We start from the raw sequence: 24,299 nt of genomic DNA, 5'->3' as shown, positions 1-24,299 counted from the left end.
TCATTTCATGGTAACTCATGGCATAGTTTTAGGCCATATAATATCTTCTAAAGGCTTGGAAGTCGATAAATCTAAAATAGACCTTATTCGTGCTTTAATCCCTCCCACTACGGTGAGGGAGATACACTATTTTCTTGGTCATGCAGGTTTTTATCGTAGATTTATCAAGGATTTTTCCAAGATAACATCAGCACTTTGCAACTTATTGCAAAAAGACGTGGTTTTTAACTTTGATGAAAAGTGTATGGCGGCATTCAATCGTTTGAAAGAACTTTTGATTTCATCCCCTATCATTAAACCACTGTATTGGAGTAAGCCTTTTGAGCTCATGTGTGATGCAAGTGACTATGCGGTTGGTGCGGTGCTTGGGCAACGTGTGGGGGAGATATCTCATGTTATTTATTATGCTTCTAGAACGTTAAATGAGGCCCAACAAAACTACACAACCAAAAAGAGTTGTTAGCTATTGTTTTTGCTTTGGAAAAGTTTCGCTCTTATCTAATTGGTACAAAAGTTGTTGTCTTTTCTGATCATGCAACACTTAGGTACTTGCTAATGAAGAAAGAAGCGAAACCGGGGCTTATACGATGGATATTACTCTTGCAAGAGTTTGATATTGAAATCAAGGACAAGAAAGGAATTGAGAACACCGTTACAGATCATTTGAGCCGTCTTTCTATGGACAAGGAAGCTATCCCATTGCGTGAAAGTTTCCCGGATGAGCAACTATTCTCAATTGCCTTTGGAGAACCATGGTATGCTGACATTGTGAACTACTTGGTGTCTAAACAAATCCCAAAGAACTTGTCTCGTGCTGAGAGAGATAAACTTAAGAAGTTGGGGAACCAATACATATGGGATGATCCATACTTATGGAAACATTGTAGTGACCAAGTAATAAGAAGGTGCGTTCCCGAATCTGAATTTAATTCTATCTTGTCTTTTTGTCACTCCTATGCTTGTGGAGGACATTTTGGGAGTAAGAGAACCGCTCACAAGTTACTTGAGCGGTTCTATTGACCAACCTTGTTCAAGGATTCTATTGGCCAACCTTGAGAGCGGATTCTATTGGCCAACCTTGTTCAAGGATGCATATATATTTTGTACAAATTGTGATAGGTGCCAAAGAACATGCAATCTAGGTGCCCGAAATCAAATGCCACAAACTTTTATTCAATTTATTGAAGTTTTCGATGTATGGGGTATTGATTTTATGGGTCCTTTTGTCAACTCTCATGGGAATTTTTATATCTTAATTGTTGTTGATTATGTCTCGAAATGGGTGGAAGCTAAGGACACCCCAACTAATGATTCCAAAATGGTTTCAGATTTTGTGCAAGCTAATATTTTTGCAAGGTTTGAGATTCCAAGAGCCATAATTAGCGATGGGGGTTCTCACTTCAAAAAAAGGATCTTACAAAACTTGTTGAAGAAGTACAATGTGTCGCACAAGATTGCAACACCTTATCATCCCCAAACAAATGGACAAGCCGAGGTTTCTAAAAGGGAGGTGAAAATCCATTCTAGAGAAGACGGTGAATCCAACAAGGAAGGATTGGATCATGCGACTTAATGATACTTTGTGGGCTTATAGAACCGCATACAAGACACCTATCGGGATGTCTACTTGTGTATGGTAAACCTTGTCATTTACCCGTTGAAATTGAGCATAAGGCGTTTTGGGCTATTAAGCAATGCAATCTGGAGATGGATGGGTCTGGAAAGCAAAGGAAGGTACAAATCCAAGATCTAGAGGAGCTTCACAATGATGCATTTGAAAGCTCACGCATTTATAAAGAAAAGACGAAAGCATTTCATGATAACATGATTTCTAGGAAACAATTTTGCATTGGGAAGAAAGTGATTTTGTTTATTTCTCGCTTGCATTTATTTCCGGTTAAATTAAGGTCACGTTGGATTGGACCTTTTATTGTTATTAATGTGTTTTCTCATGGTGCAGTAGAAATTCGTAGCATAGCTACAGGCAAGGAACTTAAAGTTAATGGGCACCGGTTGAAACCATATTATGAGAATTTCACTTTCGAAGTGGTGGAAGGAGTTAACTTTGTGGAAGTACTCCCTCTGGAGGAGGCATAGAAAGCAAGGAGATAGTCGGGCTGACGACTTTAAACCAAGCACTAAATGGGAGGCAACCCAAAGGATGAGTATTTCTTGTCTTGTTTTGTTTTTAGTTTTTCTTGTCTTGCATTTACTTTTTCTGATTTCTTGTCATATTATCATGTAGGATTTCCCACCTTGACTTACTTTGGATGACTCAATTTACATTGAGGACAATGTAAAGTTTAAGTGTGGGGGAGTGGTTAAGCATTTGCATTGTAAAATAAAATTTTCAACTTTCGTGTAAATTAGTGAATAAAAAAATACAAATTGTAGTTAGTTTAGAGTCACATAGTATACATGTCGCTAAGATTACATCGAGATTCTCATAAGAGTGACTGAACTTAGAGATGACAGAGAACATGATCGGGTTTCTTACTTGTATGAGAGTTAAAGTTGGATTTAACCATGCAAGTGGAAAATAAGGTGCATACTGAATTCGGTATTAAAGTAGTGGTCCCCTATAGTACCCATGTTACATCATGAGAGGCACCGACCTTCACTTTTTTGTACCTGTCTAAATATGTGCTTTTAGAGTGTGTGTCACCGTACGTAAACTCCGGGTAGAATGGTGAGCTACCCAACCTCCCACCAATAGAAGCACTATTTTGATCTCTTGAGTGCTATTTTATCAATCATGACGGTGACATCGAATTGCTAACTTACATACCACTTGTAATCTTTTTCACAGTTAGCACCATCCACTTTATCTCTCTCTACACCAACAGATCCATAGAAACACCATCATCATCAACAAGAGGAGCATCACAAATTCGAAGGAAAGTTGAAGACGTTCAAGGTTTACAAACAACAGTACAGAAATGAGCAGATTTCATATTCAAGTAAAGCAACAAGACAAGGAGCAGAATTTTTACAAGTTGAAGACTGTCGTACAAGAGTGAAGATTATCAAGATGAGAGTCAAGAAGATTATGATATCGAGACATACAAGTTGAGAAGAATCAAGCGGTAAAGTACTTACACCATGGACTTTGTACTTGCATTTTTATTTTATCTTTATTTTGTATTTGTATTATTTTCTCTTGTCCAAAAATGCAAAAAATAAATAAATAAAATAAATAAATAAATCATTAGGTTCATCATTAGCTTTAATATTTTGTTTGTTTTCATTTTGTATTTACTTTATTTATCTCGCATATTAAAAAAAAAAGAAAAAAAAAAAGAAAAAAGAAAGAAAAGAATTTTTTTTTCATTGCATCATATTTTGGTTTGTTTAGTTCATTTTCGGTTTTATTCATTCAATAAAGCCAATGGAAGAAGAAATATTTATAAGGAAGTTTCAAGCAACAAGGAATTAGAGGAAAGAATCACATTGTCAAGATTCTATGAAGTTCAAGATTTTATCATCAAGAGTTGAAGACCGAAGACGAAGACAAGGATTGAAGACCGAAGACGTTTCTATGGATGCTGTGAGAGTGGTGCTAACTGCACGCCGAACGGATAACGAGGTAAGTAAGCATATTCCCACCTTCGTTAAGTGGTTGAATTCCTTTCTTAGAGATCGTCAGGAAAAAAGGGTTTTCAAAATTAATAAAAGATGTGGGTTTTCAAAACAATTCGGAGGGTTTTGCCTTCCTACTATTCAACGTCTCGCAGGTTCTCTCTTCACTCCTACCTGAACACATGTGTGACCCATAAAAAGCTATTTATTATTGAGAGCAACTTCATAAAACCCTTTCTTGTGAGGCAGAGTCGAGACTTTCGATCACTCCGAACCCGAATTTCTTTCGATAAGGGTTGGCTATTTCTCTCTCAATTTTTAAGGATGAGATTGTGTTCATTTATGTGTCCAACTTCTTATGACTAGTGTGCAGAATCTCTATGTCTTCTTAGCGCGTCGGATGCTATCATTACGGAGAACTAGTAAGTTGGAAAAGTAGGTTTTGTGGATATATCTCTAGTAAACTCTCACGAGATGAAGTTGTATGTATCCTTTAGAATAAGTTTTGTTTGATTTGCTCGAAGACTAGCAAAGTCTAAGTGTGGGGGAATTTGATAGGTGTTGTAAAAAACCTAATTTTATATCTAGTATTTATGCTTTCTTTGCTATTATCCTTGTGAATTGCATCTCTTATGTTTAGTTTTGAGTTATTAGGTGCAATGGAGTCCTTGGGAGCAAAAGAAGGAGAAATCATCCATTTGGAGCGAAACGAGCAAAAAGATCAATTGGCGGCGAAATATATTTGGAGCCGGCTAGGTTGTGCAAGAAAGAGGTGATGAACGAACTGTCAGTTTCTCAAAACTGATAGTTAAGCAAGAAAGAATAGGCTGTCAGTTATCTGGAACTGACAAGCCAAATATCACTTCAGTGGCCCCTTAATGTACCGGGTGCCAATATCAGTTCTAACTACTACACAAACCTAAAATTCAGAGACATCATTGCCTTCTTTGCCTGAAACTGAGAGAAGCGGCACTGTTACTCAGAGAAAGGAGAGAATCAGAGATGAAATTGGTGAAAGAGAAGCATACTGGTTGCAGAGAAGATGAAGATGGTGATGAACTTGTTGTTGTAGGAGATTGATTTTGTCTGAATCAAGGGCTTGTTCTTGAGTTAAGTTGGTCGAGAATACAGACCCAGGGAAGAAATTGGGGATCTGTTGCTGCAGATCGAGAATGAAAGGCCGTGAAGGAGATGGGTTTTTATAGTTACAACCGATAACTAGTTTGCATGATTCTGTCAACAGAGAAGATGGTGAAACTAGGGTTCGATTCAAGATGGGTTTGAGCTGTAGATTCATGAACCAGAATTAGTCTTGTTTGGAGTAATTTGAGAAGAAATAAAAAGGGTTTTTAGCTGAGCAGTTAATGGAGAGGATTGATTTGAGAATTTAGTGGATGGCGTATCTTGAGTTTGAGTTCGAACTTGAATCTGGAAGCAGATTGGCAGTGATTTGATACCAACAGAGAAGCAGACCTGATAATGAAATGGAAGTTAAGGTTTTAATGAAGAACAGACAGAGAAGGCTGAGTCTCAGGTGGCAGCTGGGATTGAATGGTTGTGGTCCTGGTGGTGCTGAGTTGCAGCTGTGGATGATGTTAGGAAACTACGGGGAAGAACCGGTATTGATGATGAAATTGCAGTTGCAGTTATGGAAAAGGAGTTATTGGTGTTGCTGGTGCTCGCAGTTCCTGGTGGTGAAGCTGATGGATGATTGCTTGTTAGATGTATGTTAGGGTTATAAGCAGGTTGTGTTAGCGAAGGCTGAATTCAAGATGCAAGAAATGGAGTTGTGTTGCAGTTGTGTTATTGCTGCTGAGATTTGAGAAGAACTGGAGTCTGAGCAGCTGGGAAGGATTGGAATGCAATGGCTAAGAATGAATGCAGCTGGAGGGAAATGTCTGTGACAGAACTCCAGATTGAATGGGTCTTGTGGATGGATGAAATCAGGTGAAACTAATGGGTTCTGAACGGAGGTCTTGAGCAAGAATTGATGCTGATGTTTGTGTTTTTGAGAGAATGGAGATACATTGAAAATGGGGTAGCTGAGTTACAGCTGAGTCTGACAGTGGGGGGAAGGCTTGATGTTGTGGATGAATGGCTGGAGTTTCACTTCCCTGGTGGTGATTGCAGCCATAGACATTGCAGGTGGAAAATCTAGCATGGAAGTGTGTTGGTGTTGCAGAAGGGAAATTGGTGCTGGTGGTGAAGCAGTGGTGGCAGTGAACTCAAGGAGGCAGCTACTGAGTTTGTGGAGTTCAAGTTGTGTTGGTGGTTATTGCAATTGCAGCAGTGGTTGCAAGGAAGGAGAACTGGTGCAGCTACAGCTTCAGTTGAGCAGAGTTGCAGAGTGATGGCAACTGCAGATGGTTATGAAGATTTCAGTTGTAATTGAGATTGCAGCTGAATTAGATAATGAACTGGAGGTGTTGGCATGGGCTGAAGTGGGTATGAGTCTTGGAATGAAGGGTCAAAACAGTGGTTTATGGAGCTGTAATGGCAGTTCAGGTACTGCTATGGATTGTTGGTTCCAAGCAGTACAAAGCTGAGGAAGTGCAGGAGAGCAGTAAATTAGTTTTGCAATGTAGCTAGTTTGGAATGGGAGTTAGCGTGTGCAGTTTGAATCGCAGTTGCAGAATCAGCTTGCACAACAAAATGAGAAGCAGCTAATGGTTAAGATGAGGTCGCAAAGGATTTTGAAGCAGTACTGAGAATGGAAGGATGGTTGTAATGGTTTGCAGACTAAAGTTGATGTTACAGAGGCTTGAGGCTACTGCAGGCAAGAGCAATTGAATACAGGGAGCAGGGTCATAGATGAATGGATATATAATCTATTGCAGGTGATGTCGCAGGTGGTCTGGTCTATATAAAGCGGTGTATTTTAGAGTTGATGGGTGTTACAGTTATGAACTGGTGGTTGCAATGGTCGTGGGTACTTCTGAATGGTTCAGGTGGTGTTGCATGCTTGGTGGTGTTTTTAAGTTGGCATATGAATGGTTGGAACTGATGATGATAAATGGATTGAATTGGATGAATTGCAAGAAGCTACTGCAATGGATTGGTGGGTAAAGACTACATAATGGAGGCAGCACAGCTGAGTTAATTTGCAGCAGTGATGAAGCGCAATCATGGTGCAACATCAGGTTGTGGCCTGTACAGCACAGCTCTGGCTGTGCAAGACTATGGCCTAGAACCAAGTCAGCTGACTTAGCCTCTGGCTCAGACTTGATGACTCTCTGTTGACTCGATCGTTTGACCGGTGACCGGGTGGACTTTGCCGGTCACCTGAGCTACTTCCCGGTAAACTTCCGGCCGGTGATACCAGTTTTCCGGCGACCACTTTTGGGGCATATTTTCTACATGGGGATTCCTCACATATGGGCTTCGTGGACATATTTGTATTGGACTTTGGGCTTTGAAGACCTAGTTTTGGAAAGAGGAAAAGCTACAAAAAAGAGAAAGTTTCTACTTCTTGGGGATCACGTATTTTCTACTTGGAGTATTGGAGAGCGGCGATTCCACTAGGGTTTGCTTTCATTTTTATGTTTCATCTTCTTCATTTTTATTATTGATTATGATTATGATGAACTCAAAAGCTATGAGTAGCTAAATACAATTATTGGTTATAGGATAAAGTTGATTTCACAACATGATATTGTTTCACTGAATTAGTTTTGTCTCAACTTTATTGTTTATGATTCATGGTTTATATTGATATATGATTTGATTGTTTGTTTGGTTGTGTCCGGAATCAATCTGACTCATTCATTTCTAAAGCTATATTAGGGTTTTCAATACGAAAAAGTTGTTTATCCCTGATTCTAGGTAGCATAATTGTGGGTAGTGCTTGTAGTGATATATCTTACTAGTCACAAATGAATCATAACCTTGGTTAAATCGAATTAGTGCTTTTACACGTTTGATTGCCTTGATTAGTCTTATTCCATAGAACTTAAAGCTTTTAGGGAGTTAAACTTAATTGTGCTTTTACATTTTAGGTTGCTTTTTAAGAAGAATTCACATATGCATCTTTTAATGTGGTTGTGATGAAATCAGGGATTAGCGGGATAGACTTGCGATCAAGATATCTTAGGACTTTTAGTAAATGAGAGATTAAAATACCAATTCTAGTCATTGATGAAAATACATGTTTGTGAATGATATTATCCCGTGACCAATATCTTCCTCTGATTGATTATTTTCATATTTTATTGCTTTCAATTTATTTTTATTGCATTGATAAACAAAATCTCCCCTTGATTACTTTAGAATCTGAAAATTGCATAACAACAATTTCCTCTCTGTGGAAATGAACTCTTTCTTATCACATACTTCATTTATTTTAGTTAAGTAAGAAAGTGAAATTATTTTGACGCATGCGACTGCGATCAGTATACGTACCTTAAGTTTTCAGATACATAGTACTCCTTTATTAACTTTTCTTCAGTTTCTCTTTTTCCATCACTCAAGTAATTTTTCCACAACTTGTTATTCTTCGTTAACTTCTTCAACTTATCTCCCTTTTTCCTTTTTATCTGCATGCTCATCCTCAGTTGTTATAAATTCCGGACCAAAATTCTTTATACTCCTTTATATGTAAACTTCACGTTTTTCTCAATCGATCCAAGTTCATTAACAACTGCTGGAGGTTCTGCTTTGAAAATTTTATCTTCGACAATTTATGCTAGAGGTTCTGCTTCAGGGATCTCAACTATGGGTCATGTTTAGAAAAGAAACATAAAATTTCAGAGATGATATATGCATAACCTAGCTACTATGTAATGACCGCGAGGTATAGTCTCACATCCTAACCAGGAATCTAGGTCAAGTTTATCCTCTGTCTCAACTCTCAACTGGCATGACTCATGGGAAAATCAAAATCAGAACTCTGAAATAGTTCATTGGTATATGCTAACTGCCTATATCACTTAAGTATAAATATATAGGAGCCCTTTTCCCTGGGCTTACTGTTTACATTTTCAGGTACTGAGCACGTAAGTCTTGGAATAACGCCTACTACTACAAAGTTAAACGACTACACGAGACAAATAATGCTTAAAGAAAGATGTTCATGATAAGTCGTAAACAACAAAATTTATTAGCTACCTTCCACAAGACATTTTTCAATGATTTAACATTTGAAGATCCTAAGTAATCCCCTCCATGCATGGGTCGGAGATGAGGCCCCCCAATGAGGCTTGTCAGTAGATATACTCAGAGTTATGGGCTACACCTGCTCAGGTAAAGTCTAGTAGGGTCTCCTTCCACCATGCACGAAGGTTGTCGGATGCACCACTTACAGGCTTCCCCTTTTCAGGTATAATCCCATAAACAAACCCCTGAGCCTTACAAACTTCCATCATCTTCAACATATATTTCAAGATCCCATCCTGAGCACGCGACATCTTTTTCCTTCGAGCATGCTCCTGGGACTGGCGTTGCTTTGCAGTGTCAACCACCCGATCTTCCTTCCCCTTGTTCTGTTCTTTCAGTTTCTTCAAGAGCATACGGTCCCTCCACATACTTTTCTCAAGCTCGTCCACATCAACTTCTTCATCAGAAAAGTCGTCTTTCACAGTCGCATCAGGTTCATTTTCAGGCGACATGTCTCTCTCCGTAAGCACCACAACCTTAGAAACAAGATTACCACCAAATGCCATATCTTCAAACATCATCATGACTCCACAAATAGGTCAGTATCAAATTCGTTCAAATTTCAGGCGACATGCTAATTTCATCTCAGTTATACATGTACACTGCAGATTAAACCTGGACGAAACTGTTTTCATCTAGTTTTAATCTGCTGCAACAATATACACTACAGATTAAACCTGGATGAAACCATTTCCATCATAGTTTAAACCTGCTGAGACAATTCATATACCCATATGAATTGAACAATTTCATCCATAACATACACTTCAACCAATTTCATTCATAACATTGAACAAATCATATAACCAGATGCAAACAAATTTGATCTAAAACATACGATGAAAATGAAAAATAAAATCAACCAATTATATTGAATAAAATCCAGTTACATCCACACATCCATTGAAATGAAAATAAAACAACCAATTCAACAAATTAATCCACTGAAATGAAAATAAAACAACCAATTCAACAAATTAATCATGCAATTCTGAAAATAAGAACAAAACAGAGTTAGGGTTTGAAAACTTACGATTTCTAGGAGACATTCTGTGGATAGATTGAAACCCTAATTCTTCCTATACACTGAACTGATCGATTGAAACCCTAATTCTTAGAATATGCTAGAAACCTCTCATGTTGTAGTGTTGATGGTGTTCGCAGACAGTGAATGAAACCAATTTTCAGACAGTGTTGATGGTGAGGAGACGGTGGATGAAACCAACTTTTGGTAGTGTTGGTGGTGGATGAAAATGATTTTTGGTAGTGTTGATGGTGAGGATACGGTGGAGGAAAATGATTTCTGGTAGTATTGATGGTGAGGAGATGGTAGTGGAAGTTGATGTCGCTGGTAGTGAGAAGATGAATAACGTTGGTGGTTTCTTTTGAAGAGAGAGAGATCGATATTTTCTAGGCAGTTACCACTTGAGAAGATACCTTAAAAGGTAATTTTGTATATTTCCATTAAAAATATCTCCCGTCCATTTAATCCGGATAGTAAATTTGCCCATCCATCTGAACCGGAAAAAATACATTTTTGGACAAATAGCCTATTTTCTGTTTTATATTCTCATAAACGAGATATGTTAAGTTCACCATTGAAGTTTGAAGTTCGACGCGAAACGATGTAACGTAGTTATAATATCCTCCTCGTAAGTCGTATCATCGTTAGCAGAGCATGGTTAACTCGGAAGGCATAACTTTTAATCACGATCATGGCAAATGATTTATTATTTTCTTCGTTTGATCCATGTCTCATGACAAATGATTACTACTGCATGACACGAGGAATCGTACGCAAGATTCAAAAGCATTCACAATGTTTATCAACATGTAAAACAAGAGGAACTTTTGTCTTACAACCTAGGAATATTCACACATTTCTTTAGTTTTAGGCTTTCAGAAATCACCCAACATCAGTGCGGAATGCACACACCACTGACACTGGAGGATACTATTGTAAGAAGAAAACGGGTCCCGCTTGTTTGAGAGATGAGATAAGGGATATTTTATAAAGTACCCCTATTTTGAAATCTCACTTCAAAAATATCTCCGTTTCTACAAATTTTCTAAAATACCCCGTTTTATTCAAAAAACAAATTCCATCCAGTTAAGTACTAGGTGGCAGTTATCTTTCCTATTAAAAATCCTATTTACCCCTGAACTACATCTCCTTGGTAGAGAAGATAATGATTCGACGATCCTGAAAGAAGGTGTAACGATCCTGAACTAGGATCGACGAACCTGAAAGTGGTGTAACGACCATGCCGGGTTCGACTAACCGGAAAAATATTGTAGAAGATTGATTCTCCACCAACCAAAAACCCCAAGACACTTGGGAATGATGAACCCTTTCAGGGAGATGATACGAACCTGAAAATGATGACACGATCCTAAACCGAGCTCGACAAATTGAAAAAATGATGTAGAAGGTAAACGTAAAACAAGTAAAGGGAAGTAAACTTTAAAGAAAGTAAACTAGTGTTGACTAATTATGATGGAAAACTAAACAGTTGGGGCATTTTAAAAAATTTCTAAAAAAATAGGGATAACAAAAAAACGAGGTCAATAAAATAGGGGTACTTTATAAATTCTCCCATGAGATAATGGCATTGTCCCACTTGAGTGACAGTTGTCGTTAGATACCCTCCGTGGCTGTCATTGGATTTGGACCCGTACAGCGTAAATAGATTTTCTTGTCTCTTGGTGCATTCAGATGTTCGTTCTTACCAAAATGCCCTTACATTATATGTATGGTTGGTTGTCTTAGACTCTTGCTTTGAACTTTGTTTGCAATGGAAGTGAGAAGAACATAATCTAGATTCATGTGTATTTACAGCAAACCAGTCAAGTTGATGCTTAATTTAAACCGTCTCTAGGCTCAAAAAGAAAAACACATCGGAAACAGAGGGGTATTCAAGTTATTATGGGTGAAGTCAAAGGTTATATCTTAAGCAGTGATCGCCATTCAATATAATGGCGTATATCTTAATCACAACCACAGGGACAATCACCACTTACATTTGTTTCTTTCACTTCTTTAATTCTTCCATTTCCATGATATTAATAATTTGATCAATATTCAATGTCGCACATAAATTATTGTTTTCTTGACTAAAATAATCCATCTCTGACTGATGATCACTGGAAATTGGAAAACTAAAGAATCTCTTTTAACTATATTACTATATAGTCACACATATAAATTTGGTTAATTTTTTGCGAGAAAGATCAGAAACTTCTTGACTCAATCCAAAAAACAGAACAAGTTGTTCTGATGGCGGCAACTTTATAGTTTTTTGGAATTCTTGAGCAGAAATTAACTTAAAATGAAGTTTATGAAGCTTGGATCTAGGGTTGATACCTTTTATACAACAGGGGATGTGAAGTAAGTAATGTGTGAAATGATTAATACATTTTCATTTTCTGAAAGAAAAATCTGTTTAGTGTAGATTAATTTTAATTTATCGCCTTTTTCGGACGGAAATATAGGTCTGTCTCTACTGAAGTCTCCACCGACATCGTAATTATTGTCGAAGAAACTAAATTTTTGCTTCATAAGGTAAGATCATGTCAAGATATTCATGTTTCTGAACGTGTTCTTATTTTCATCATAGTACTGATTCGTTCGTGTATCTGTGGAGCAGTTTCCGCTGCTATCAAAATGCTTGTACTTACAGCGCTTGTGTTCCGAAAGCTCGGTTACATTGAAAGCTTCTCAAGAACTAGTGATCGAACTGGATGATTTTCCCTATGGGATCGATGTTTTTGAGATCTGTGCAAAGTTCTGTTATGGTATCGGTATAACTCTTAGTCCACTCAACATTGTGTCAGTTCGATGTGCGGCGGAGTATCTCCAGATGACGGAAGATGTTGATAAGGGTAATTTGATAAGTAAACTTGAGGCCTTTTTGAATGCTTGCATTCTTCGAGGATGGAAAGATTCACTTTTGACTTTACAAAGCACAAAACTATTCCCTACATGGTCGGAGGATCTTGAGATAACGAGTCGATGTATTGATGCAATTGCCACGGGAGTTTTATCGTTTCCTGTTAAACCGAATTTGTCGTCATACACTTACTCGAAGTTGGGTAAGGATGATATGGAAAGTAATGGAGTAGCGAGCCAGAGAAACGGCGGGGTTGTTGCATCTCAAGGGTGGTGGGCTGAAGATATAGCAGAATTTGGTATAGATCTCTATTGGAGAATGATTGTAGCTATTAAATCTGGCGGAAATGTGCCCGCAAATCTTGTTGGTAAAGCACTGCAAATTTATGTTTCCAGATGGTTACCAAATATATCCAAAGAAGGGATTATCAAGAGCGAGGATGATTCAGAATCCATCCGAGAGATAACAGTGAAATATCGATTCCTTTTAGAAGCTATAGTAAGCTTACTACCAACGGAGAAAGGTTCTGTTTCATGTAGTTTCTTACTTAAGCTTTTAAAGGCTGGAAACATCCTCAGTACTTCAATTTCTTCGAAAATGGAATTAGCACGAAGAGTCGGAACCCAGTTGGAGGAAGCAAAAGTCAGCGATCTATTCATTCCAACGTTATCAGCCGATGGAACACAATATGACGTTGATATAATCATCACCATATTGGAGCAATTCATGGTACAGGGACAGAGTCCTCCAACAAGTCCACCAAGAGCTAAAGCAAAGTTGAGGAGGAGGTCAAGATCGGCAGAGAACTTTAATTTCGAGTTTTTGGAGACCCGGAGGTCTGCTTCAGCATCACATAGTTCAAAACTGAGGGTGGCAAAGCTTGTCGATGGGTATCTTCAGGAAATTGCTACAGATCCAAATCTGCCTCTGCTGAAGGTGATTGCACTTGCAGAGTCGATACCTGATTTCTCAAGGCCTGAACATGATGATCTTTACAGAGCTATCGACACTTACCTTAAGGTAAGTCTATTACCCCTCGGTTACTTAATTGTTTCATTTCTATTATTAAGTTGGTTTGATGAAATGCAGCTTAAAATTTTGAAGACGTTTAAGCAGTCAGCATTAGGAATTTAGGAGTATCTTAGCCTTATCCGCTTTCAACTTATATATGGTTGTAATCTGGTTGTTAGGAATTGTTGATTATACAACCAGTCTCTCAGTAGTAGTAATCAGCTTCTTTGTGCATCTGACCTTGCAGTCACACAGAGATTTAAATAAGAGCGAAAGGAAGCAGCTGTGCCGAATTCTAGACTGCAAGAAGCTTTCTGCAGAAACTTGTATGCACGCCTCACAGAACGAGCTACTCCCACTGAGAATGGTGGTACAACTTTTATTCATCGAACAGGCACGAGCTTCGATGGTTGGTGGCACAGTGACTGACCTGCCTAACAATATCAAGGTACTTCTTGGGACACAGGAAGAGGACTCATTGAAGCCTCTGCCACCAATCAGAAACATCACCATCATTAAGCCCACCGAGGAAGAGTGGAGGAGTATGTCTGGTCCTACCTCACCAAGTTCAAAGATTTCAACTCTTAGGATGAAACTAACAGAAGACGAAGACCAAATGGACGACGTTGTGAAGAATACAAATTCCAAGCTCAAGTCTTTCCAGTCGTTCCGCTCCATTCCTGCTCGGCCAAAGAAGATGTTAAGTAGGCTGCTCTCTTTGAATAGAATTACTTGAAGACAGTGACTGTCCTTTAATTCCAGGGGATTTTAATAAAGTGACGCACTTCCAATTTCATGTTTAAAAAAGTGCCACTGTTTTTTTTCCAGAATTTATTAAATGCCACTTGACTTTTTCCATCCAGTTTTTTTTGAGAAAACAGTTAACTGCCGTTAGCGCATACGTGTCATTAAATCGCCCATATAAAATGACATTCAAGCCCTTAAATCAGTTAACTGGGAACGAGTGATTGAGTAGAGAGTTAACTCGTGACTAGATACCGAGTCGAAACAAACTGAATGCTTTCATGCACCAATACCAACCCAACCAAGCAATTTATTTACCTCCAGATGCTGCTCATCTACTTGCAAATTCAGCTGTAACTCACTTTCCTTAGCAACAACCACTAGTACCATCTCATCTTGTATGATTCACCATTGCAACTCCATCTTCTCCAATCTCTAATTCAACTCAATCCTATGGCAACAACATTCATATCTGTTTGTCTTTCTCTGCAACCATCACCTTCAGCTCAGCTCAACACATCAGCTCTCCACATTAACATAGCCTCAACATCAATTCCTATCAACTCAGACATCCTAAGATTATCAAGGTCAACAATATCATCCATTTAATTCTTCAATTCAAAATTAATACAATAATTACCTAAACTCTATAACTCATCACAGTAACAGAAATTCAATTCAATTGATTGAAGAAAATTACCTCAGACCCAAACTCTAACCTCTTACAATTAACCAATCTTCACTGCTAGCTCGGTTCGGCTTCAATCAACACCAAATAGTCATCCCAAATCCTTCCCTGAGTTCTTCTCATGAAACCCTATATTTTCACTGCAAACAGAGATTCAATCAATAAATCCTTCTCCCTTCCTCGTAACAGTAAAAACCCATTATCAATTGATCGATTTTGTGATCAATTTCTCACAAACCCAAAATTCTCTTCGGTCAAAATAGAACCCTCACCAATTCATAACTCCACAATTCCATCTCCTTCATCATTTATGCAGTTCACTAACTAATTCCCTTTATTCAAATCCAGAAACCTTAACTAAGTCTTTGATTTACTTTTCGCCTGAGTTTGAAAAGAAACCATTAGTGAGAAAATCAAACCCTACTTTCAATTTCAAACTCAGAAGAAAAATAATGAAAGGAAACTTTCAGTAGCAATTTCAAATCCTGATGGAAACCCATTAGTCAGATATGATTAGAAAACAAAAAACCCATTAATCCGACCAAAATCAAACCCTAATTTCAATTTTAACACAATCTGCAGACCCTAATAGTGAGAAAATGACTTGTTATTTTTGTTGTGGTCGAGATTTGAAAGAAGGAGAGATGAAACAAGAAGATAGAAACAGAATAGTTAGAAAGAATAAGAAGCGGATCTGCAGAAGCCATAGAGGAGAGAGCGATGGCTTTTTCTTTTGTTCCCTTCGTGATAAGGATAAACTTGTAAGGGTAAGTATGTAAAGTAGACATATTCTTTTGACAAAGTCAACCAAAAATGATCAAATTCGTGGGTCCGGATGGAAAAGCTAAGGGTTGTGGCAATTAATAAATTTTGAAAAAAAACGGTGACATGTTCTTAAACCGGATATCCAAAGTGTGGCGGTTTGTTAAAATTCCCATTTTAACATATAAACAAGTTATGGACATTGCCGCTTTTGTTTATTTCTTTTCTTTGGAAAATGATGTAAGCTTTCAAATTTCTTATTGTTTGTGGTACAGTACTCATCTTAATAATCATCTATATCATCAATTGAGTGACTCAGATTTCATACTGTAAAACACTGCTGGAATTAAAATGGTTTGCTTGTACTTCGTATATAAAATTAAACATGATAGGGTCCTTCTCTTTGGCCTTTGAACGCTAGCAAAGACGGAAGCAACTCCGGTGTCTCTAAAGCTGATTTTGGATGAAAGACACAACTCTGCATTGTTGGTAATGCAAACTACCAAGTGCACAGGAAAGCTGAATAACCATACAAGTTTTATTCATATTGAAAGTTAGAACCGAATTCAAGTTCATGATATTAGAGCTAACTAGAATCTTACAACTAAGTAATATTTTTCAGTAGTAGTACCATATTACAAGACAGCCTCTTCACAGCAATTGAACTGACCGATAGAGCTGATTAATTAAACATCTAGTTTTTATACTGGTATTTCCTGGGATTATAGCCTAGTTCATTGAGCTTTCCCTTGTATCAAGTTGGGACCCTCCAAAGGCAATAAGAAACCTTGATCTTCTCATTTGGTATATAGATCAGTAGCATTGATTAAAGCAGAAGAAGAATCCTTTAGACTTGTTTTCCAACTTCGCCTTAGGGGTTTCGTCATCACGGATGGCCATCAACGAGCTAGTTCCTGGAGAGTCTGGTGTAAATACCCTATTCTCGGAACTAAACAAGCGAGATGGGATCGCTGGTGGTCCTGCCGGTGCAGCAGTAGATAGATAGTGAAGGAGCATCTGTACTATTTGGCTGAAATTAGGACGTGCATTTGGGTCCTCTTTCCAGCATGAAGTTAAAATTAAAGCCAAATCCTCAGGTAGATTTTCTGCACTGGGTCTCACATTCTGAAACAAAGACATAAAAGTTTTGTTGCAGAAATGATAGAATTAATTTTGGAATACAAGGAAGAATTTGACTTTTGAATCTTCGGAAACAATAAGAGTCAGAGTGAAAAGATATTATTACTTTAAAAATAATAAAGAGTCAGAGTGAAAAGATATTATTACTTTAAAAGCAGCTGCATAGGCTGCTTGTAGGTTTGACATGCCCTCAAAAGGGACTCGGTTATGCAATAGTTCCCACAATACAATGGCAAAACTATACGCATCTACCTTGTGGTTGTAATGCTTCTTCTCACCTTGCCTCAATGTAACAGTGCTGTACAACTGCGTGGAACAAGCGCTGGTTGATTATTATTTTTTCCTCGCATTGGAGAAGAGCTAGAAAAGCAAATTACCAAGATAGAAATACCTCTGGAGCCATCCAACGGTATGTCCCTGTTTCAGCCGTCATCATCTCTGTTACCGTCTCTTCTCTAGCTAAACCAAAATCGACAAGTTTCACGGTTTTGAGGTCTGCTGTCAAGATCAAGTTATCTGGGAGAAGAAACAAATTTTTAATCCTACATAACATGTTACATAAATATAGTTCACTAACATTAGTTGATACATCAGACAAGTTCACAGAAAATATTCCGGGATAGCTCTCAAGTGCGACAAGATTATTTATCCAAGAGGTGTCTTTTGTTCTAAATTCTGTGCTTTTAACATCTCTATCTTATAAAATGTATGGAAGGAAACTTTGATTTATTCCTTTGGCTGATTGAGCCCTCTTAAATCACTTATGACTGAACTGTAAAGAGGTGCATTCTTTGCGATACCCACAAGAGCTAAAATGTAAAACTTTCACAAAGGCATAGGTTCTCCACATCTGACATCAATAGCTGAACAAAGTAAAAATATTCTAACACTGATGGAATAGCATTTCAAATCAAGTATAGCTTCATGACAGGTTTGTTGAGAAGATACCAAAGTTAAAGTCAAGTCTCAAAGGGTGTGGCACAAGTTGCAACCAGAAGCTCGTGAAAGAACTCCTACTTTACAACATTCTCAAATCAGAGAACATATTAGGACTTCTCTTTTTTGACATAATAATGTAACAATCACATATAGAAGCTTGGTGATCATCATGTCAGTAGAATAACCTGCCTATTTTGATCTGAATATTAACTATCCATCAGATTAGTTATTGGGGTACTTCGAAACATCAAAAAGACAAAACTAATTTGAAAGCTATTGAGTACCAGGTTTTAGATCACGATGAATGATCCCATGAGAATGCAAACACTCCATCGCGCGAGCAATGTCGAGAGCAAAACCGACTGCTACACATGTATCTAAGCACTTGGGCCGCATGCTCATCAAGTATTTACGCAATGAACCACCGGCCAAAAGTTCAGTTACTACCACCATTACTGGCTCCTTACAAGCCCCAATAAACTGCCAAAATGCACAATAGCAATTATCAGGTGTTATCTACAAAATTGAAAAGTATTCATGCCCCTTACATACCGCAAGGAGATAGATATAAGAGAAAATCTGATAAGTTGACAACCTTTACTAAGTTTTTGTGCTGCACTCTAGATAACATTGCAACCTCTCTTGCAAACCGTGATTCTCTCTTTGCAATTTCCTCTTCCGTTTCACCTTTATGAACAATTTTAATAGCAACATTTTGATTTTTGTATCTGTATAGCACCAAAATAAAAAGTGTAAGGCAATAGCAGCATTATCACAAAACAAGTGTTAACAACAGCATCTGAGCTCAATTACTTCAGACAACAATAATCTGCTTCAATTCAGCAGAAATGGGTTTGTTTGGGAATGAAATAAAACCCCTTTTCCACCAAAATCAAGTCGGACAACTTTGAGTATTCTGTGTCTAGTTGCAAATTTCAAGACAATATAAAATAAAAATATACTAACAAAAATAAAAGAATAAAACAAAATTTTCAGATTCAAAATGTCATCTCAATGCAGAACAACAGATTAGAACCTATCAATTAACACAAAAGCAAAGAGATAAAAGAAAAGGAGAATTCTTGTTGTAGACTTACTTTCCTTCATAAACTTTAGCATGACCACCTTCTCCAATTCTTGGACCAACAAACAGATTTTTTGGATCAATCAACCATTTTGAGTCTAAATGAAACTCATCTGAGTAGAAGCCGTTTTCAGAATCCATCTTCTTTCCTTCTAGAGAGAGCAAAACTAATTACCAAGAAACACTTGTACCCATCACCATTTATGGTTATAATCTTTCACCACCACTTAGATAAGAAGTTGAATTATAGAAAAACACATTATATTTACTTCACATGACTCGGTTTCCCAACACAGCACTACCCACATCTCAAAGATACATCAACTGATTGTAATTGTTGAGGAGGCAAAGGTTTAAACTTTATAAGCAGTAATTCATTAAAATAGAAAAGTAAAGAGAACAAGAAGATAGATGAACCAATCAATCAAACCAAAATCTTCATTGAAACTCAGCAAGAGCACCAGACAACAAGATTGGGTTTTTTTTTTTTTCTTTCTTTCTTTCTGGTGGGAGATGTTTAAGTAGTGGGTTTGGCCGGGTTAATGTTTCAGTGAGAAATCATTAAGCTAATTTAAGAAAGCATTAAGCTAATTTAAGAAGCCTATTATTGGGGCTTCACATTCTAATGGAGGGGCTTCACACATAAGATAAAATAAAATCACTAGAAAGTAAATTTAAGAACTCCATATCCAACTATTTTTTATAATGGCTAAACTATCCATGTTTCATTAGTGATAATTATTTAATTAGATTAGATAATTCATTTAGCTTAAATTACTGATTAAAAATTTAGATTAAATTAATTGTTTTGAATCAACTAGATTATGATTTTGATTACGGCTAGGAACGAAATCAATTTCCCAGTCGTAGGTGTCTTCTCTTGTTATTATATATGGCTAGGAAAACAAGAACTCCTAACCGTAACTGGTTTGAAGATTATGTAAGGTTGAACTTGATCCAGCTGTGAAGGGCCTGGATGTAATCACGTTGGTATTTTATGAGGCGGAAAAAGCTAGAGTGCCAAGAGGAGACGGCTGATTCAAGATGACGGGTTGCTTGTCGGTGCAGCTCAGTGGTTGACTCTCCTTTGTCTGCTCTGTAACAGAGCCTCTGTTTATGAGGCCGCGAACTTGTTGAACAATGTTATTCTGGAGTTCATGATATTGATTCATCGACCTCCACATGTACATTAACCTGCATTACATGGATTGTACGGGCAGTTTCAACGAGAGAGGGTTTTTTAAGAATCTAATAACATCTTGAAATATGGGGTTGAGGGGGCAGCTGCGGTGATTGATCACAGTCATGAATCGATGATTATTATTTTCGTGGAAGAGATATCGGGCTTTAGGGGACATCATTGGGATGTTGAAGACGATAGAAGACTTGGGTTGCTTGAGAGATGAAATATAAAAAATGATGTTAATTGCTGCCATTATCATGATGGTGATATACGGAAGAAAAAAGAAGTTGCTGGTTGTTGTCATCAATGATTTCTGTTGTAATAGATGGCAGTGGTGACGAGATTAGAGATATGTTTAATCTTAGCAGACAAAAAATTGTAAACTAATGCAGCCGGACTAAAAAAAGATGCAGCAGGGAATGGACGATTGAGTTTTAGTATCTTACATGATACAGCGGCCGGACATAAAAAGATGTAGGAGTAAAGTCTATGGGAGACGTATAGAAATGATGGAAGCATAGCAAGGAAGTGCACCTTTCCGGGCAATCACAACCTCTTTCCTTCGTAACTCAACCTCTTACTGAAGACATCTTATTACTTTGTTTTGGTAGCCATTCTTTTGAGAATTAATTTCTCTTATGATATAAGCTTTTTCCTTAGGATGCAAGCCACGAAAAGATGTAAGCTCAGCCTCCCTAATATTTATCTTTCTGGCCATTAAGTTAGATTCTTCGTCGTGCTACAATAAGATCAATTTTTCATTCATTCGACTTTTAATTGTCTAAACTTATCCAGTTACGGCTAGGTTTCCATCATAATCGACCCCAACCGTAAATCAATCACGGGTAGTTTTCTGGATGTATATCCAGCCGTAAAAAACAGTTGCAAAAGATTAATTCACAGATAAATTACGGTTAGGTTTAAATTCAGGACTTTCTAGCCGTAATAAATCTTCAACCCAGCTACCTTCAAACCAGTTATGGCTAGGACTTCTTCGTTTCCTAGCCGTAATTGACACTACAATTTTTTTTTGTCAAAGTAAATCTGTAAATTTCAACCCAAAAAAAAAACAAGGATTTTGTTTCGAAAATAGGATTTGAAATTGTGGAAACATGTCCATCTTTTTTTGTTGTTGGTTAGGTTATTGACATCGCTGTCAAATTATATCGTTTGAAAATAAGAGGACAAAAGCTAAGACCGATTCACGGCTAGAGAGGAATTATGAGGAGCATTCACCGCCGGAGAAGAATTACCAGGAGCGATAGAATTAGTTTTTTTTATCTTTTTTGTTGTTGGTTAGGTTAATTGATAGAAGGGTAACATAGATAATTTGATATCTCCTTGATGTCCCCTTAGCTATAACTAACTGGTCATTAGGAATTCTAGTGAAGCCCCTTTATTAGAATGCGAAGCCCGAGTAATAGGCTTCTAATTTAATCAGTCTGTTGTAACCAATAACGAAGGAACAAATTCAAGTACTTCTGTCAAATACAGAGATAGAGAGAGAGTAATCAGAAGAAATAGAGAGAGAACGAGAGAGTGTGAGAGAGAAAGGGGCCAAAAAAAAAATACGCAGTAGTAGTAGATTAGAAAGAAAGGCACATGGAAACTGACCCTTAACATGGGGACGACCCAATGAAAAACCAATGCGTGGACAAGCTCCCAGTTTCGTTTTCTCTATGCCATTGCCTACTCTTTAACTTCTCTGATCAACAATTTTGGGGGAAATCTTACGATTTTGAGCTAAATCAACAACACACCTAAAATGTTTTCCATATACGAAGAATCCAATATATAGTTTTCTATGCAATCACCAAGTACTTCACTTCGGTGATCATCATTTGATAGTTGGATAGAGGACACAAATTAGAATAAAAAGTGTCTTCCATAAACCAGCAGTAACATACGCAATTGAGTTATGCAATGAGTGTGAAAATAGAGATCAAGGAGGCTATATTAATCCAAGGTGTTATAGAGGACATATGATCTTACCGGATTGTGTTGTGCATTATCCGAGGCAAAGAAAAAAAACAAGTGGTACCTCATTTAAAGACCGACGTTTAGAGACGGAATAATGACGGACTTTTTATTGCGGTTATTAAACAAGTGGTTTTCACCGATCACCATCTACCGTCTCAAAAAGCAGATCATGATAATAAAAGGTGCTCCTACTAGGGAAAGGGTTGATGGTTAATGGTTTTATCCCTGTAAAATTCTTTTTAGATGGTTTTACTTTTACATGAATTTCACGAGTTAAGATTTTCATTTCATGTGTAACTTTTACATGACTTTCACGAGTTATGTTTTCAAAAGAGCAGTGGCAATGTGGTAATTTACATCTTAAACAACGCAACTTTGGATCTTATCATCATCAACTTCATGGTAATTGCAACTAAACAAATGAACTAAATTTGGAATGAGTCATACATTAAACTGTTTAGTAAGAAAGAGGATGAGGTTAAGAAAGAGTGAGGAAGCATCATACACACATGCAAGATCCCTTCCATTAGGGGTGTAAATTAGGGCAGGCCGGGCCGCCCGACCCAAAAACTAAGACAGGCCGGGCAGGCCAGGCTTAATATTTGTGAGCCCGTAAACAAATTCAGGCCGGACAGGCCGGGCACAAGTAGATAATTTGCTACCCAAAGACCGCCCAAAGCCCGCTTTTTACACGGGCAGGCCAGATCGGGCCGGATAGGCCACTATTTTGATTTTTTTTTTTTAAGTTTAAATTTTCAAATGAACGGTATTAAATACAATATCCTTTCCTTTCCAACATCGCATATGATAAGTGATAGTATTATTTTATATTTAAATTACACTGACAAATATTTAATTTTAGCCTATAATAAATAATTAATTAGAGTACAATAAACTTTCTAATAGGAAAATATATTACCATTAATGTTTTGAAAAGGTTAATTATAAGTAAAAAAGCAATTATATATTTTATTTTTCTTGACACAAAATTGACAATTATAAAATTGTAACTTTTAAGTCTTTTAAGAGGATATTAAATGATTAATGGCACATAGAAGGCTTTCAGGCCGGGTATCAGGTCGGGCATCATAATTAATCGCAAAGCCCGAGACCGCCCAATAAATTAATCCAGACCGGGCCGGGTGGTCCATGACGGGCCATAACAGGCTTTGGGCTACTTCGGGTACAGGCGGGCTCGGGCGGATACAGGCAGGCCGAGTATTTTCGGGTATTATTTACACCCCTACCTTCCATATCCACAAAATCAGTGAAACTAATCTCACTTTACAGTCTTTTTAAAGAAAATTTAATGTAAAAATGTAATTTTTGTTTTTAATTATCGATGGATTCTCAACCTGCCCATACAACCATTTTGTCTACCACTAGATCACCGCTATCACGATGGGGAAGGCCGACCGAAGAAAAACGAAACACCGTTATGCGCAATGGTGTTATAAAGCTAAAATTGATATGCATCTAATTTATGCTAGTTTACATAAATTTTCCCATTTTTTATGCATCTTTTGTGGTGGTTTGCATCAATTTACCCCATGTGCTATGTATTCTTTGTGGTGCTTTGCATAATGGTTATGCATTAAATTTTAAAAGTCATAAAAACATTGAATTTTATATTGTTGTTTGTACTCGTTGTGTAGAATTTTTAAAATCCTTTCCAATGACATAAAATTTGTGAAATTCTAAGACACGGATTTTTAGATATGTTATATTAAAGTTCGGTTGCCAATTATACCCCTAAAAAAATAGGATGTACAAGGGGTTATAATAATTGGACTAAAAGAGGAGGACATTTTAGGCTTTTCATGTGCCAAAGACTACCACCAAATTTCCAATCTTTTTATCAAATTGAACGTTTGTGTTAATCTATATTTTACAAAAAAATGGTCATAAAAGGGACTTCCTTCCTTCGGGCCCTCCGATCGGTCGTCCCAATTATCATATACAGACGCGCTTGAGTTTCCAAATCGCATAACCTCGCATCTGTGTTTTAGTTTACCCGGCACAGTTCTCATCCCAAAGAGCAGCCACAAAATAAAACTAGTCTCCCTAGTTTCCAACCTACATGAAAATCGTACGCCCTCCGGTTTTGGAAAAGGGGTATTATCATTTTTGGAAACTGACATATTTTTA

At 37.4% G+C, this 24,299-nt stretch overlaps 3 protein-coding genes across 3 annotated transcripts; 1 reads left to right on the top strand and 2 right to left on the bottom strand.

Annotated features, from left to right (window-relative positions):
- Window positions 1-8,798: 8,798 nt before the first annotated feature.
- LOC113274105 (protein ETHYLENE INSENSITIVE 3-like) lies at window positions 8,799-9,784 on the bottom strand. Its single transcript, XM_026523600.1, has 2 exons — window positions 9,764-9,784; window positions 8,799-9,206 (listed from the first exon to the last, which is right to left on the bottom strand). The coding sequence occupies exon 2, from the start codon at window positions 9,180-9,182 to the stop codon at window positions 8,814-8,816; it is 369 nt and encodes a 122-aa protein (XP_026379385.1). The 5' UTR covers window positions 9,183-9,206; window positions 9,764-9,784; the 3' UTR covers window positions 8,799-8,813.
- Window positions 9,785-11,521: 1,737 nt separating this feature from the next.
- On the top strand, window positions 11,522-14,493 carry LOC113276190 (BTB/POZ domain-containing protein At1g67900-like). Its single transcript, XM_026525763.1, has 4 exons — window positions 11,522-12,118; window positions 12,223-12,292; window positions 12,378-13,640; window positions 13,879-14,493. The coding sequence occupies exons 1-4, from the start codon at window positions 12,060-12,062 to the stop codon at window positions 14,365-14,367; spliced, it is 1,881 nt and encodes a 626-aa protein (XP_026381548.1). The 5' UTR covers window positions 11,522-12,059; the 3' UTR covers window positions 14,368-14,493.
- Window positions 14,494-16,345: 1,852 nt separating this feature from the next.
- LOC113276189 (serine/threonine-protein kinase STY13-like) lies at window positions 16,346-19,619 on the bottom strand. Its single transcript, XM_026525762.1, has 6 exons — window positions 19,002-19,619; window positions 18,500-18,632; window positions 18,189-18,384; window positions 17,357-17,481; window positions 17,113-17,271; window positions 16,346-16,950 (listed from the first exon to the last, which is right to left on the bottom strand). Exons 1-6 carry the CDS (start codon window positions 19,127-19,129, stop codon window positions 16,639-16,641), a joined length of 1,053 nt encoding a protein of 350 aa, XP_026381547.1. The 5' UTR covers window positions 19,130-19,619; the 3' UTR covers window positions 16,346-16,638.
- Window positions 19,620-24,299: the final 4,680 nt, after the last annotated feature.

The sequence above is a fragment of the Papaver somniferum genome, chromosome 4 (genome assembly GCF_003573695.1).
Source record: "Papaver somniferum cultivar HN1 chromosome 4, ASM357369v1, whole genome shotgun sequence".
Classification (NCBI taxonomy): domain Eukaryota; kingdom Viridiplantae; phylum Streptophyta; class Magnoliopsida; order Ranunculales; family Papaveraceae; genus Papaver; species Papaver somniferum.
The sequence above is the reverse complement of the archived record's forward strand: the minus strand, read 5'-3'. Positions and strand labels throughout refer to the sequence as shown.

What these genes read in the sequence shown, in the direction of transcription:
- LOC113274105 (XM_026523600.1), bottom strand. Translation starts at nt 9,182, where the DNA reads ATGTCGCCTGAAAATGAACCTGATGCGACTGTGAAAGACGACTTTTCT.
- LOC113276190 (XM_026525763.1), top strand. Translation starts at nt 12,060, where the DNA reads ATGAAGTTTATGAAGCTTGGATCTAGGGTTGATACCTTTTATACAACA. An exon ending in CTAAATTTTTGCTTCATAAG is followed by an intron (nt 12,293 to 12,377) that starts GTAAGATCATGT and finishes TCTGTGGAGCAG; the next exon opens with TTTCCGCTGCTATCAAAATG. An exon ending in CTATCGACACTTACCTTAAG is followed by an intron (nt 13,641 to 13,878) that starts GTAAGTCTATTA and finishes CTGACCTTGCAG; the next exon opens with TCACACAGAGATTTAAATAA.
- LOC113276189 (XM_026525762.1), bottom strand. Translation starts at nt 19,129, where the DNA reads ATGGATTCTGAAAACGGCTTCTACTCAGATGAGTTTCATTTAGACTCA. An exon ending in TCATCGTGATCTAAAACCTG is followed by an intron (nt 17,482 to 18,188) that starts GTACTCAATAGC and finishes TTCTTCTCCCAG; the next exon opens with ATAACTTGATCTTGACAGCA. An exon ending in ACCGTTGGATGGCTCCAGAG is followed by an intron (nt 17,272 to 17,356) that starts GTATTTCTATCT and finishes TGTTCCACGCAG; the next exon opens with TTGTACAGCACTGTTACATT.